This window comes from Fusarium solani (genome assembly GCF_023522795.1).
Source record: "Fusarium solani strain SB1 chromosome Unknown bctg00000004, whole genome shotgun sequence".
In the NCBI taxonomy this organism is placed as follows: Eukaryota; Fungi; Ascomycota; class Sordariomycetes; order Hypocreales; family Nectriaceae; genus Fusarium; species Fusarium solani.
Genome location: NW_027072152.1, coordinates 3,786,798 through 3,801,991, shown reverse-complemented (window position 1 = coordinate 3,801,991; position 15,194 = coordinate 3,786,798). Strand labels below are relative to the sequence as shown.

At 51.5% G+C, this 15,194-nt stretch overlaps 3 protein-coding genes across 3 annotated transcripts; 2 read left to right on the top strand and 1 right to left on the bottom strand.

Moving 5' to 3' along the window:
- Positions 1–4,837: 4,837 nt before the first annotated feature.
- MRS44_008306 (uncharacterized protein) lies at positions 4,838–8,508 on the bottom strand (the record flags this gene model as incomplete). Its single annotated transcript, XM_046272695.2, has 6 exons — positions 4,838–6,052; positions 6,101–6,320; positions 6,846–7,279; positions 7,331–7,917; positions 7,970–8,083; positions 8,130–8,508. The coding sequence occupies 6 exons, from the start codon at positions 8,506–8,508 to the stop codon at positions 4,838–4,840; spliced, it is 2,949 nt and encodes a 982-aa protein (XP_046133667.2).
- A 4,589-nt stretch (positions 8,509–13,097) lies between these two features.
- MRS44_008305 (uncharacterized protein) lies at positions 13,098–14,069 on the top strand (the record flags this gene model as incomplete). The annotated part of the gene is made up of 1 exon (XM_065620862.1): positions 13,098–14,069. The coding sequence occupies one exon, from the start codon at positions 13,098–13,100 to the stop codon at positions 14,067–14,069; it is 972 nt and encodes a 323-aa protein (XP_065476934.1).
- A 371-nt stretch (positions 14,070–14,440) lies between these two features.
- On the top strand, positions 14,441–15,151 carry MRS44_008304 (uncharacterized protein; the record flags this gene model as incomplete). Its single annotated transcript, XM_065620861.1, has 2 exons — positions 14,441–14,482; positions 14,534–15,151. The coding sequence occupies 2 exons, from the start codon at positions 14,441–14,443 to the stop codon at positions 15,149–15,151; spliced, it is 660 nt and encodes a 219-aa protein (XP_065476933.1).
- Between the last annotated feature and the right edge of the window lie 43 nt (positions 15,152–15,194).

The following is a 15,194-nucleotide window of genomic DNA, read 5'->3' as shown; positions in this document are numbered from 1 at the left end:
TCGATTCGATCGACGAGGATCCAACAGGGCGCGAGGCACGCGCAGGTTGCGGGCGATTGATGGATGGGTGAAAGATGCGTCGCATGCGCATGTGCGAGTGATTTGCTCCTAGGTTGACGGACTTGACAGGTGTAGCGCTGGTTCCGCTCGCGCCAGCGACAAGAAGGGGAATCAATTCGCAGGACGGCCAAGAAGTGGATTGTGCAAGGTGCAGTTGCAGGTGCAGGCAGGACAGGACAGGGCAGGGCAAGGCAGTGCGTGGGAACCAAAAGATGACGATGATCTTGCCGTGATCTGTTTGATGGATGGCGGTCGAGTCGACAGACGGTGCAACAAGGATGAAGAGTAAAGGAGTGAAAGAAGAGGAGGAGGAGGAGCAAACTATAAGACACAAGAGATATAGATAGGGGGGACGGCACTTGGCAAAGCGTCAAACCTGAGATAGAATGCTGTATCTACCCGCCCCAGGAAATAACCAGGCCTTCAAGATTCTCCTCTGTTGCGGCGTCTTGCCGTCCGTTTGTCGGGTGTGACAAGTCGGCGTGTGGGGAAAAGAGATAAAGTACCTGCTAACTAACCTCCTCCACCGTGTTACATACATCCATCCCATGGATAGGTACATTTACCTGCCCTTACCAGACACAGAAGGCAAGCCAAGGCCAAATTAATTAAAAGCTGCCTGCCCCCATGGGATCATGCGTAGGCAGTTTGAAGGGGGATGATACGAGACGACGGGATGTTGGTGACGTGAAATGGGATGGCTCGAGCTCTGGGCTGTCAAACAGAAAAAAAGATAAAACGGCGGCGGCGGAGCCAGACAAAAGATTCCGGGTACTGTGTATCCGTCCAATCGAGATGAAACCTCAGAGGCAAAAAAAAATGCGGAAGACGGCCCGTCGACGGGACTCTCCCTAAAGCTTCCCGCGTCCGTCAGACGGGATTGCCTGCCCGGTCTCGTCTTGACAGCAGACAAGTTTCGAAAGTTTGTTACAAGGTGTACACCTGTCAAAGTGAGGCGTCTTTGACTTTTCTCTTGCGTCTACTCTAGCGCTTTCTTCAACGGACGTAGTCGCCCGAGTAATGCATTTTGCGGTGACCATGGACCTTTTTTGTTGAATCTGCTTGACAGCGCAAATGGATACACCCCTGTTCATTGAAGGTATCGTGAGTGGACAAATCACGGGACACTGGAGGGGGCATCCTGTATCAAAAAAGTTTGTATGATGAGATGATGATTGCTGTGTCCATGGTCCAGGTGCCGTCGAGATGCATCCGTCAAGCGGTGATGGTGGTGAGCACGTCCCCCTCTCATCAACCTCCGCTGCAGCTCCAACTGTCTCTCCAGGGGCACTCCCAGTCCGGTTTCTGCAACCCCAGGGCGGTTGGGTATTGGTTGGGCTTGGTCCCAACTGATTGGCAAAAAAGAGAGAGGCAGGCATGGTGAGAAGCACTGTGACACCACACACACCCCAACCCAGGCGCTCGGTTATTGGAGGGCCGCGATCCGATGCGCTCACGGAGCAACGTGGGCAGCGGGCGAATCCATGTGATTTCTCAAATGTGACTCTACTAAGCAAGAGACAGAGACAGAGAAAGACAAAAGCGCTTGGCCCTGGGTTAGGGTCCATCGAGTGATGAAGTGTGGGCGGATCTTGAGGGGCACGCACACGCAGCAGGGTGTCTAGTGTCGATGGACAGCCGTGACGACTCTTGTGTGGATGACGGACCATGATGGAACCAGCTGTCAAACGACGCTGAGCCGCGACAGTGGGAATAATAATAAACAATAACAAGTCAAAGGCTCCGCAGAGGAAGAGTTTTTGAGGAGAAAACACGGCAGCAGCCGTATTCGTACCCTCTTTTTTTCGACGGGAAAGATCCGAGCCTGTATGTGCGAGGAGTATGTGTCAAGCGACGCCATACAAACCATTCTCATTCTCATTTTCTCTCTTTCTTACGCAAATACAGCAAAGACACAAAAAAGGTGACCCCCATCTTGATCACAAAAAGGGGGCAGAGAGACACAAAGGAAGCATCAAAAGCTCACTCCACTTGGTCCCCATCTCGTCACACTCACTCATCCTCAGCTCACTTTATCCAAAGTTTTAACCCATCTTGTATCCGTACCTAGTCTGATCCGCTCCCGACCCCCCATGGCCTCCCACCTCGTGGCACACGTCGATCCCCCAAGCTAGTGAATAAAATTTCCCGTCCCCATCTTGAAAATCATTTTTCTTTTCTTTTGCACTCAATCCTCGGCGTGGGAGAGGCTCCGCCGCCCTCTTTTTTTAACGGGCGTCGATAACGAGAGAGTCCCAAAACTCGGTGACGACTCCACCGCCTCTCCACTGGATTTCCATGGGGGTGTCGCGATATTTGGGGGAGACAAGAGACAATAAAGGAGAGAAAAAGAAAGTTTAGAACCCTTCCCGCAGGTCCCTCCGGTTTGTTTGAAGCCTTTTGAGAAGGATATCCCGGCTATTCGCAAAAAAAATGAGTCCCCAGCAAAAACAAAACCATGATGGCAGTCCACGCACTAAAACAAAGGTGCATCAGAATGGCATGTCAAAAGCCTTGCTTGATCAATGCGCACCGTGAACAAGAAAGCAAGTGCCCAGATACAAAGTCTCCTTGATTGGTTCTCTCTCTTGCAACGACACGCGCTGCTGAGACATGGGTTGCCCCGTCTGCAGGTGAGCTCACACACCACCACGCACACCCCTCCTTGATCTTCACCACCGCGTGCCTTTTGTCTCACCCTCGAAGCATCTCTGGTTCGTCCAGGGGTGGAAAAGGGCAGATGGATACTTTCTGCATGAAAGCTACTGCCATATCAAAAGGTGCCGTATCAGAGCAAACATATCAACTACAATCTTTCTTGCCTCTTCTTCTTTTCTCATCTCTCGCCCGCCTGCATGAAGCAGCAGCATAAAAAAACAAGGGCTGACGGGGAGAGATTCCTGCAACCTTTGCTGCAGATACAAACACACATGACAGCCTGCTTTACATCACCCTCCTTGCATCACAGAGGAAAAAAGAGACCAGTATCGTGCATCATCCATCATCCATCTCTCACAATCGTGACAAGGACAAAGTGGAGTTTGCAACGGTCCGACGTAGCGTGGTCAGTTAATATCTGACGCATGAGACAAATGCCCATCCAGACGGGTCCCTTCATCAAGGAGGCCTACCTGCTTTCCCCTCATACCGAGGCATCTTTTTCCTTTCCCCTCCCCGCAGGATCTCTACTCATGAATCCTTTCGGTGGGACCCCTCACCCCTAGCAAGGCGCTGCTGTATGCTGTCAAGCAACACCATCATTGCAGATACACTATCAAACACATTATGCTTGCTGCGCCCAAAAAAAAAATGACATGTCAACTTTTTCTCACTCTCCCCGCCTGATGTTGCACAAAGACTGGCGCCTCTTCACCTTTGCTCGGTGTACCTTTTGTTAGACCCCGCCGCATCTGTCCTCCCCCAGAGGCTTCGGCGTTTCCCTCCTGTGCGAGTTGATTTCTGACGTCTCTCCATCTTGACGTGGTATTCTATACTAGACTCGATCACTCTCGTATCTTAACGTGTTCGTGTTGTGCTGTCATCCATCTAGATGTGTTGGCTAGACAGAGATGTGTTGGTTGGACTTGTAAGCCGCCAGTTTGTGACTAACGCAACTCCAACGCATCTCGCAACATGTCTTCACCTCGAGGTACATGGGCAAACAAACTTTCCATCCAGGCACAGCCGTCTTTCATCTCAAGCCGCTCCCGACGGCTACCCGCGACACATCATACCCGGGCACGCGCCCTAGATCCCCTCAACGACTCCTCCTCTGTGATGGATGCTGCATCACCCTCAGCCGTCCCTGTCAAAGCGCAATCATGGACAAACCCGCTGGACCCAAAACTCAGACATGCTCCATGAGTTCATGTTTGTTGCACCTCTAGCACCTCTCTGTCCCGTGTCTCGTCGGTCTCGATCTATCTACAGCCAGCCTCCGGGCTGCACGAGATGTCTTCCACCACGTCCCGATTCGTCACCGGAAGCAAACAAATCTTGATCCCGCCGCCCTTGCTGACGATCAGAAGAGCCCAAGCCGGGGGCCCGCAAACCGGGAATCTCTCTTGTGTGTGTGTCTCCCTCGCAGCCCCAAGTACCCGTCTTGTGTAACGCGATGATGCCGCGGGGGCTTGGCATCTTTCAGCCGGTAGTTACCAGTCAGAATGGGCATTGGGAGGGCTGGATGAGGTGGTGCAAACGCCGCAGCCAGGAGGATCGCGAGGAGCAGGGGTAGACAAGGCAGCGTAGTATTCAACATCTGCAACAGTTCAAGTGGCGAGTTGTCATCGCGGTGACCGAGCATGGACCCCAGCATGTTCAAGTCTATGTCTCTTTGAAATGCTAGATACGTTACTCTAGACTCGTCTCGCTACACTACACACGACATGGGATCAAGCCCGAATACGGCGTCACTTCGGCCCTGGTCCCTTCTGCACACAAGCCCAGCTTCTTCGTCTTCTACTACCGTCATATTGCTCGCTAACCACTGGCTGCCCAACCATGCTGGTAGCCGGTGGCGGCCACGAATGAGCACATAGCACCGTTGCCAGTGCCTCGTACCATGCGAGATGCCGTCGACGCATCCCCAACACGGATGCACCCACAGGATACAACCCACGATCCTGCTTCTCGATCCAGTCAAGCCGGGCCAGAACGGGTATTCTGCAAACAGACACGAAATAGGTAGATCAAACGTTTCCTCGCTGTCGCAGGTACTGCCGGGGTCACGTCGACGGTGCCGCAGTAGATCTGTTGTTTGTCTATCCCTGTGCTTCCCTCAGGCCCATGCCGGAACACCAGGTCCCTTACCCTTCTTCCGGTGTTGGCCACCACCTCTGCCGGCCCCCTTTCCTATCTGGATACCTGAGATATCCACCCCCTGATCCTCACCTGCTGATTGCTCGATGTTACGGAACCCATCGCCGTCCCGGAAAATGGCCCCAAAGAGGTCACCAATCGACGATGTAAGCCCTTGCAGAGCCTTGATGCGCTCCGAGTCGGCATCAGAGGTGATTTCGAGGAGCCCCTTTTCCTGGTTCACCCTTCCATTGATCTTGCCATCGATGATGAGGAATCCTAGAATGTCCTGAACCTCGGGCTCCGAGATCTTGAGCTGCTTTGCGATCCACGCGAGCTTCATACGTGTGTAAGGAGCAATCAGCTTGACCACGCCCTTTGTCCGCATGTTGCGCGTAACCTCGTCAATGTTCTCGGCGATGAACGAGTCGTCCAGGATGTCTTGGTTACGCTGCAAGACCTTTTCGTATGTGTGAACATCGTCCCGTTGGTAAGCGTCAACCAGCTCCGTCATGGCCGAGATTCGAGGGTCGGTCTTGTAGGGCTTGGTCTCTTGAGAGTCGAACGGATTGATGTTAGACTTCATAAGCATGGTTGTTAAGAGCAAGTACTTGAGAACCTGGATTCTCTGGAGCGAGCCCGCCTCGTCGTAGTTTCGGAATGATTCGAAAAAGTCGCTCTGAGCTTCCTTCCAGTTCTCCTCGCTCATGTGCATCTTTCCACCGCACTCTCGAATGATGCCCATGATTCTAGGATGGGGAACGGCCGACTTGACCTTGAGAGCCCGCTGATACAGGGCTTTGAGCTGCTTGTTGTTCTTGGTCTCGGCAAACATCTGAATCTCCAGGGCGTAGATCTCGAGCGAGTATGTGCCTTTGCTGGGGTCGTCGGTTCCGTCTTCTCGTTGACAGGTCTTGTGGAGTTCTCGGAGTTTCTTAGCCACGGCGGAGTATTCCTTTCGGTCGAGAAGCAGCTTCGCTAGCTTGATGTTGGTCTTGAGCCATAGCCGCTCATTGTTGGTGCTCTGGAAGCTCTGAAGGGTGAGCGAGTAGAACTGCTCCATGCTTCTGACAGCCTCGGGGCCGTCGGAGCCCTTTTCGATATAGTCGAGCATGTTGTTGATGGACTTTTCCGAGTAGTTTCGGGTGACGGCCGACTTGACGTATGTGAGGAGCTCTGCGTAGTGCTCAGCAGCCTGTGGCAGTCAGTATGCGCCCTAGTCCGAGATGGCGGAATAGCGCACCTTGTCGTATTGCCCTAGCTTAAACTCCAGCTTTATAGCCTGCTTCAAACCTTTGAAGCCCCATTCTCCCTTTTCCTCTTCTAATGGCGGGATCCCCAGAAACTCGGTGACGGCGTCCTCAGGGTCTGACAGCTTGAGCTGCTTGGCGTTGTAGTACTTGTTCTCGATATCGACATCGCCTGAATCGTCGTCGTCGTCTTCCTCGTACTCAAAGTCATACCTAGATCCGGTCAGTCAAGCACCGGGCTTGCGCGGCTGGGTAAACGTGCTGCTCCTCGTCCGACTCTTGCATAAAATCCTCGTCGTCGGACATGATGACGGTAGTTCGGGGGGTCGAGGAGCGATCCGGAAGGTATTCGGATTAATGAGACAGGGAAGTAGGTCTGTAAGCAGGCTGTTTGCGCTGATGCGGCGCAGAGAAGATTGGTGTATCGAGGTCGAATGATGGATGTTGGTTGTCTGGAGCTGAGGTGGAGCAGGCAGCCGCGGGGTGGATGTGGAGGCTTATCGATAAGGCGCTAACGTGCGCCATGGCCCAACACCACAAAGAGGGATCTTGAACCTTTAATTGAACGCTATAAAATATTTAATTAATACGTATATCCTATCTTTCCGTATATCTAATCTCTCTTTGTGTATTACCAAGCTCCCCATGTTTAAATATTTAGACTCTCAGTCACTGTGGGCTTGAGCCACGCCATGAGGCACTCTCACGGTAAACATCATCACACAGACTCCAACCGACAGCCCTGTTATGGCCAGGAACGGCAGCCCCATCCAAGCGCCACCCAGGTCCATGCCACGGCTAAACAGCCAACTCGTAGCCGGAGCAGCCACAAGTCCCATGATCATCTCAATGAGAGTAATGGTGGTGTTGAGCGTCGCGATTGTGTGCGGTTCCACCACGGCATTGAGAACGGCCCTGCAGAGAGCGTTGAAACCATGGCCGAAGCTTGTAATGACGAGAGATATGATGAAGAGCCATGGACCTCCTGAGAAAGCCATGAGTAGCCCACCAAAAGACACGAACACCAACGAGATGCGCGCCAGAACGAGATCTCTGTTCACGGGACGTGATCTAAAGCGAGAGGTCCCATTGAGCAAGTGTGATGCGATGGGGAGAACAACAAGCAGGCATATCACAGTCGAGAGGACGCCCACTGTGGAGATATATGTAGCCTAGATGACGGTGAGTATTGAGCATGGGATCTGACTTGATGGAGCACTCACTGTAGACCACTCCCAGTTGAAGCGCTTGGTCATGTACTGAAGCAAGATGCCGTTATACGCAACCCTGATCGGCAGATAGGTTGCGACTGTGAGTATGAGCATTATAACGGTCTTGGACGCAAAGATGAATCGCCGCACGTGCTGCATGTCGTTCTTGACCGTAAACCAGGCTTGCTTCAGGACGCTGTGCTTGCTCAAAGAGACCCCATGTCCGTGTTCCTCGGGTTCAGCATCATCCTCGTGTCCAGGACCATGTCGTCGACGATTATCAGCCTTTTGTCGGAACCGCAGAGTTTCCGGGATGAGCAGAACCGATAGGGTACCTGCAATGAGGAAGCCAAGGCCTATCCACATGGACAGCCATGGGTCATAGTTGAGCAGCCAAGCCGAGATGGGGTTAACCATGACGTTGAAGAGCAAGCTGGCGGCAAAGAGACGAAAGAAGACGCCAGTTCGTTCAGCGGTGGGCACAACGTCGGCTACAATGGTCCAGACCATGGCGCCGGCCATTGGACCTCCGCCTCCGATGAGGAAGAAGAGACTTCCGGGGATAATAGCCCAGATGGAAAAGACATCTGGGAAATACACTGTAAAATGTTAGAGGCGGTAATCGATAGCTTGTTGATGAGGTGTACTCACAAACCATCATGACCCATGCTGTCTGCAGCAAGTCGCCAAGGAGTGATAGGAACAAGACGGGCCGCCTTCCATATTTATCAGCTATGATTCCGAATGGAAATTGCGGCAAGATGGCTATTTCTTGTTAGCACTGTTCCACAAGTGTGGTATTTTCACTCACGAACTGCCATCCCAAAGGCCAGATGCCACCCCCGAACCATCGCCAGCGTCTTCTGAACATGATTATCCTTGCAACGTTGATCCTTTATCTGCAAAACATGGTCCGGATAATACCCCCGACATATAATGTCCTCTATAATCTTTTGCTGCGGTGGATCTGTGATGAACTCGCTCACTTCAACAATAAACAGCGAGACAAGACACATGAGCAAGACGCGTCGCTGAAACCCTTTGGAGGGAACGAGGTCGCGGGGCAAGTCGTTGGAGAGGAGCGGTGATCCTTCTGACGGAGCTACGTCATTGTCATATCCGCTGTTGCTCTCGACATCAGCGTCAGCCGAGAGGTCGTCGTCCCTTGATTGCTCAGCTCGTGAAGACATGGCTGAGTGCGAGCGGTGGAGGTTGAGAGTTGTGAGAAGTGGGTATCAAAGCATTATATGTTGGTTTCAGCTTTGGTATTAAATCATGACGATACGAGAAGCGTAGGATGAGCGCGTCGTCGTCGTTATCGAGGAACTTTTGCTAGGCCTCATTGGTTGGTGGAAACCGACTGGGGTGTAGCTTGCATTGTCTCAAAAGAGAATAAACGCGCAATCAGGGCGACGCATTCCATCACGACAAGCTGACGATTACTCCATGCAAGTAACCTTCCTTTTGATAGAGTCACAGTGTTGGCTAGTTCTGATTGGAAAGGCCCTTTGTTTTACGGCCCAAGATGGTTGAGATGTTGTTGCGAATTGCTGACCACATTGAGGATGACGACGCGATGACTGCCTGTCTTGATTGACTCTTGGTTAAGGGCCTGAATTCATCATCAACCAAGTCACAACGGGAAGGTCTTTAAAGCTTGCCGGAATGAAGCCATCTCCACTCGGTCCAATCCCGGGACTTGACCTCGCCGGCGTCCTTCGGCCGCCTCTGCCGGGCATACGTGTGCTTGCAATTCACTATGCCCAACACGCACGTCACATCTCGCAGCCGAAGCCTGTCAAACTGAAGAACGATCAGACTTGGCCCGAGATGTAACCCTGCCGCCACAGTCTTAATAACAGGATGCTTCACTGCATTTTTAACCCACGCGCAGAACTTATCCGAATATCCATATCATTGAGGCATGGACGTTAAGAATTAAAACACCAGTCCTGGACATAACTTGAAGGTATTTTTACACTGCAGCATGGGTTTTACGATCATTCAACCGCATGACATTGTCACTTCTCGATCAAGAGCAGAATGCCGTCTCACATGCGACAAGCAATTCGTTGATCTCCCGGTAACCCAATTGATGAAGATTGGCATCTCGTGCTCAAGCGACTCTTGAAAGAGTCCACAAACAAACCCTTGAGATGTTGGATGAGCTGGCCTTTGATCATGCCGGCACCGGCACCTGGGTCAAGGAACAAACGAGACACCAGTGCAAGTATGTTAGCTTATTACCTTCTAAAGATGATCAATAGAGTATACGAAGGATAAATAAAAGCGCTCTAAGATAGTACTTTTATTATAATATATCTTTATTAGTTTTATTATCTTTTATAAATTTTCTTCAATATGATTGAGAAGACTCAGGTGATCCTTTGAGGAGCTCTGGCGTCTCATTTATTTCTCGACGGGGGTGGCCAGCTCCCTTCAGTCACCATCACCAGGCATCCATGTGCTTGCAATTCACCATTTAACACTCACGTCGCATCCCGCAGCTGGGGGCCGGCAATCTGCAAAACGATTGGATTCGGCCTTCACTGCATTTTTAACCCACGTCGGGAAGGGAACGTAAGTACCCAGACAAAGAATCCTCTTTGAAGACTTCACTGCATTTTTAGCCATCGTCGAAAATATATTTTCCAGAGAGCCCGCTGACTGGACCTTCAGGTACCTGCTAGATTGGCTGGCACTTTACTCTGTCGTTGTCCTCAAGCCACCCTCGGATCTATGAGGCGATCATGGCATCGTCCTCCAAGACTCTCCGATTAGCCATGAGTCTCCAAGAGATGAGTTGGAAATATCATAGCCGTAACGCAACCTACAACTAAAGATTAAAGAAAGGCTTCAATAACACAAGAACAAGCCAAAAGGCCCGCAGCCGCCACAAATTATACCATGGTGGCCTCATGAGGTATCCTTCAAGAGATAGTTTGCAAGAGCCAATGCCGCGTGCTTCACTGCACTGCAGTCTTGACCCTCATCAAAACGGAATGTAATGAGGTACCCAAGCGACTAACGACTCGTCTAGGAACGCCTTCACTGCGTTTTTAACCCTCATCAAGAACGTACTACGTGAATAGGCACCCAGGTAGTCCTGCTCCCCGTCCCACCCGCTCCGTTCCACTGCATTTTTAACACACTCCGAGAACCTACACAACGTGGCGTTCCAGCGCGCCAAGGATTGAAAGACGAGTCAACGTCTGCAGTCATTATAAACAAGCCCGAGAATTCTACCGCCTATACGTTGACCGCGTCGAAATCCTTCAGGTCGACGGAGCCTCTCTGAATGGCATCTCAACGTAGGTCTATGTGACGAGCAATCTGTTGATACCTCCGGTCACCTGACAGATGAAGGTTCATATCTCGTGTTCAAGCGAGTATTCAAAGACTTCACTGACTGATCCCTTCGATGTTGGATGGACTAGCCCTAGGCTATGCCGACGTCTTCCTGTCATCCTCAGAATTAGTGAGCCGATTGAGGAACTGACTGGCAGGCCAATAGAGAAACTGGCAAGCCGATGCCGGCCCTCTCGAGGCGCCAGGTTCACTTCATTTTTAACCCACGCTGGGAGCCTTAAGTGTCAGGCGCGCCAAGAATTAAAGCACCAGTTACTGTTTCTTGTAATTGTAAACAACTCCGAAAGGTCTGTCAACCATACGTCGACCGCTCTGAGATTGTTCTAGCTCGACTGGGTCTTTTAGAATGGCATCCCAAAGCCGAACTATGCGACGAGCAAACCATCGACACCTCTGGTCACCTAAAAGCCGCAGGTCGGCAGAGCGGCTATATCTATGCCTATGATTCATCGCCATTTTTCATCTTAGTACAGCACTTGTAGTGCTGGGTCTCCATTGTCTATGCAGTGTTGGTCGAGTAGCCTCATCACTGGGCGAGATCAACTCGTGGCGCCCAAGTGAATGCTGCCACCAACTGGAAGGTCCCCTCCGCAGCAACAGCTGCGAGATGCTCGAGAACTATATCGAGGTGGTCTTGTGTAGCCTTACTGGCTTTCAACTACGCTATGGCTCTACTAGTCCTGGCTGTCTCGTCAAGTTGTTTGCCGTTTGGACTCGTGCCTTGCACGAGTGGTGATGTCCTCTGTACACTCAAGGCACTCTCTTAGTGCAGGACGTTAGGTTGCCGGTAGCCTTTATATACGAACGGCAAGAAATGCAGTCCCACATGTTTCTGTTCAGTAGTATTCCCGGGTCCTTCGTTTGTCTCCTGATAGGCGGCCGAAGCGCTAGGTATCGCCTTAGCCTGATGTGAAGTTGGCGCTGGGTTTGCAAGCCAGAAGACACTTCTCGTAGTCAAGCAACCACGATTGGCGCGGGTGATTCTATTACTATTCTGCTAATCGCCATAGACGTTGCTAATCAATACACGCAAGATCTTGACCGACTTAGGTAACAGATCACAGCCAAGCTCACGCCAAGCGGAAAGCCATCCGAAACTCTGACCGTCCCGATTACTGTCAACCCGGGTTTGTACGCTAGGTAGTCATGTTGAGATTTGGCGGTAGAATCCGCTTCGAAGCTATCTATGATGTGCAAAGGCAGTACACTTGATTTAACAGTAACTTTTGGGAAACAACCTGCAGGCCGATCTCATCCAAGCATGCAAGTTCCAGGTGTGCCTTCTTGACAGCTCAAGTAACATATACTATCAATATTTCTCATTCGAGTGGATGCCATTTTCTCTCAATGACCCCCACTGCTGGCCCAAGTCAGATGTCTGAGCCTCTTTAACGATGTGTGCCGTTGCGGATTAATAATGCCCGCTCTCTCTCTTCCCTTAGCACCAGCTGGATCGGCCTTCGCACTCCATGGGACTCCGTACGGAACATCCGGCGATATCTCATCCTCAAATTAAAGTCATGAGGCCATGGTAAGTCTCAAAAGACTGCCATATAGCCCGAAACAAACTCTAGGCATCAGAAATACGAACCAAATGCCCTACAAGGCTGACCGATGATTCGCGACGGCATTGAAGGATTCCAGCAGTCTTAGATTTATAATGTCAAAGCCTTTATCCAAATCCTTCAGAGTCTAGCCGAATCAATAGCCTGAGCTCAGCCTTAAAAGAGTCCTTTATTTGGAACCTCATTCGTCTCGTGTCAGCAAGCGTCGATCCCACCGGACGACGAATACCACCTTCTTTAAGTATCCGACGGACTTCAACACAAGTCTTCCAATCATACCCTTGACCCGGGGGCAGAAACTAATACCTCGCCACGGACTCTCCTGTCAATGTGGGACTGCTTATGGCACGACACTTTTGAGAAGCAATGCCACCTTCTAGTTTCTCACGAATCCTTCAAAAACAGGCAGAAACACCAACCAATCCTTGTCTAGCCTCAGCTTCAAGCCAGCGTTTCGGAAGGTAATGGGCCCTCCCGCTCACCCCCTGCCCATCTCATGATCCGATCCCCGAACACCCTGGCGCTCGAGACGTTTATGTGTCCGAGCCGCCCTATCACAGGGCCGTCTGAGCTCCCCGTGTGCCCCTTTGCCGTGGGTGTTCATCTCTAGTGCTGGTCCGTGGGCGGGAGTCTTGCATGATGTACTCCGTAGGTTGACCGTTTTGTCGATCATGACTGACAAGCCTTGTCCATGTTTCTAATTGAGGGTGGAAACATGAAGGATTGAGGCTAATTAGAAAGGACGACGAGGTATGCCCTACTGGCCTTGATGATAGCATATAAGACCGACAGTCCGACCATGATGCCCTCACTCTAGCTATAGATCACCAAGCAAATCATCCATCATGTCTTCCCCCAAGTCCCTCCTCCTCGCAGCCCTCCCCATTGCCCTCGCAAGCTGCAATGGCGCCCGGGCAGCCACAGTCGACGACTCCCAATGCGACTGCTATGTAGCCGACAACAGATACTATTCCGGCCACATGTTCTGGGACTTTCGCTCTCTGTCCCAATACGCCAAGGTCCCTGCTCTGATCCAGACCCAGCAGGGAAACGCCAACGCAGACTTTTCCAGCTCCTTTTTTAACTGGGAGTCTGACTTTGGTCAGACTTGGGGCCTGCAGAATTGGGATAATGGAAACTCGGAGTTCCCGATGCAAAACTCTTATAACAACATTTACATTGAGAAGAATACCGACAGCTCGCCTGCTAGTGATACCTTCATGACGATGCGGACCGCTCGTCACAAGGGATTCCAGTCTGCGGCAGAGTTCGAGTCCATCAACAAGTATCACTACGCTTCCATGCGCATGTACGCTCGCACCAAGGGTTCTCCCGGTGCCTGTACAGCCATGTTCACCTACCTCGGCGGCGAAAAGCTAGCCGACGTGCAAGAGGCAGACATTGAAGTCCTGACTTCAGACCCCAAGGGTCTCATCCACTACACGAACCAACCTTCCTACACGGAGGAAGGCGAGGAAGTCGTGGGAGCCAGCAAGGCCGTCACGATGCCCGACGGCGTCAAGTGGACAGACTGGGCTGCGCACCGAATGGACTGGACACCCAAGGAGACGGTCTGGAAGGTTAATGGCAAGCAGACGTGGGTGAACTCTTTCCAGGTACCACGCGATCCGGCGCAGTTCAGTTTCAATGCTTGGAGCGATGGCGGTGACTGGACTGGTACCATGGCCGAGGGCGGCGTGGCTTATCAGCAGATTCAGTGGATTGAGATTCTGCACGGTCAGGCCGATAAGGCTACTTGCAAGAGGGTTTGCAGTGTTGATTCAGGCAGCGAAGTTGGAAAACCTGTGCGTGTTTAGGATGATATCAGATAAGATCAAGAGTTGGTTCATTGTATATATCACCTGCCGCTCATGAGTTGTCTCTTCTCTCAGCACCTCAATTGCCACGTACCACAACCTCATTGAGTGCCTCATTTACACCGCCAGTTGTTCAACCCTCAATCAAGTCCAATCATTCTTCCAAACCAATGCGTACTTGCTCTTGATCTTCACCGTCATATCCAATCATCTTTGACGCGGTAGACAAACTGACCGAGACATGGGCCAAGTGCGAGTTTCAGGGTAGCCTTGTGTGACCGGACCCCTCACCGAAGTTCGGCGGGGCCAGTTTTTAGGTGTGTTTATCATGACGGGTTCTCACACTGAAAGAAACAAACACACACAAAACAATGTCTATTTCTGATTCTAAAGTTGTCTCAACAGGGCCTCTGGTAAGATTATACCCTCTTTGACTTCTGTCTCAGTATACTAACTCGGCTCAGCCAGAGGAAGAGGCCCGCTGGATCAAACTCTCCAAGTACGTACTCATCTCAAACATCTCCGAACTCGCTGACCTCTTAAGAATCACATACACAGACCCAAAGAACGTGGCCAGAACGTGGGAATCTGCTGAGCGCCGCACCCGTCCCAAGGACGCAGACATCGATGGTGTCGGCATCGTCGCCATCCTCGACAAGCCCACCGGCCAAGAGATCATCCTCCAGAAGCAGTACCGCCCTCCCATCGACATGGTTGCGATTGAAGTCCCCGCAGGTCTCATCGACGAGGGTGAAACAGTCGAGCAATGCGCCGTGCGTGAGCTCAGAGAGGAGACTGGATATGTCGGAGAGGTTACGGAGACGTCGCCCATGATGTTCAACGATCCTGGCTTTTGCAACACCAACCTTCGCATGGTCCACGTGAGCATCGACATGTCGCTTCCCGAAAACCAGAATCTCAAGCCCGAGCTTGAGGAGAACGAGTTCATCGAGGTGTTTACTGTCAAGTTGGCCGATCTATGGGAGGAGTGCAAGAAGCTCGAGGCAGAGGGCTACGCCATTGACGCCCGCGTGGGAACTCTGGCCGAGGGGGTCCTCCTAGCTCAACGATTCAAGCTATAAATCAGAAATGTTATGACACTAGAAAAAAAGGATAGACAAAATG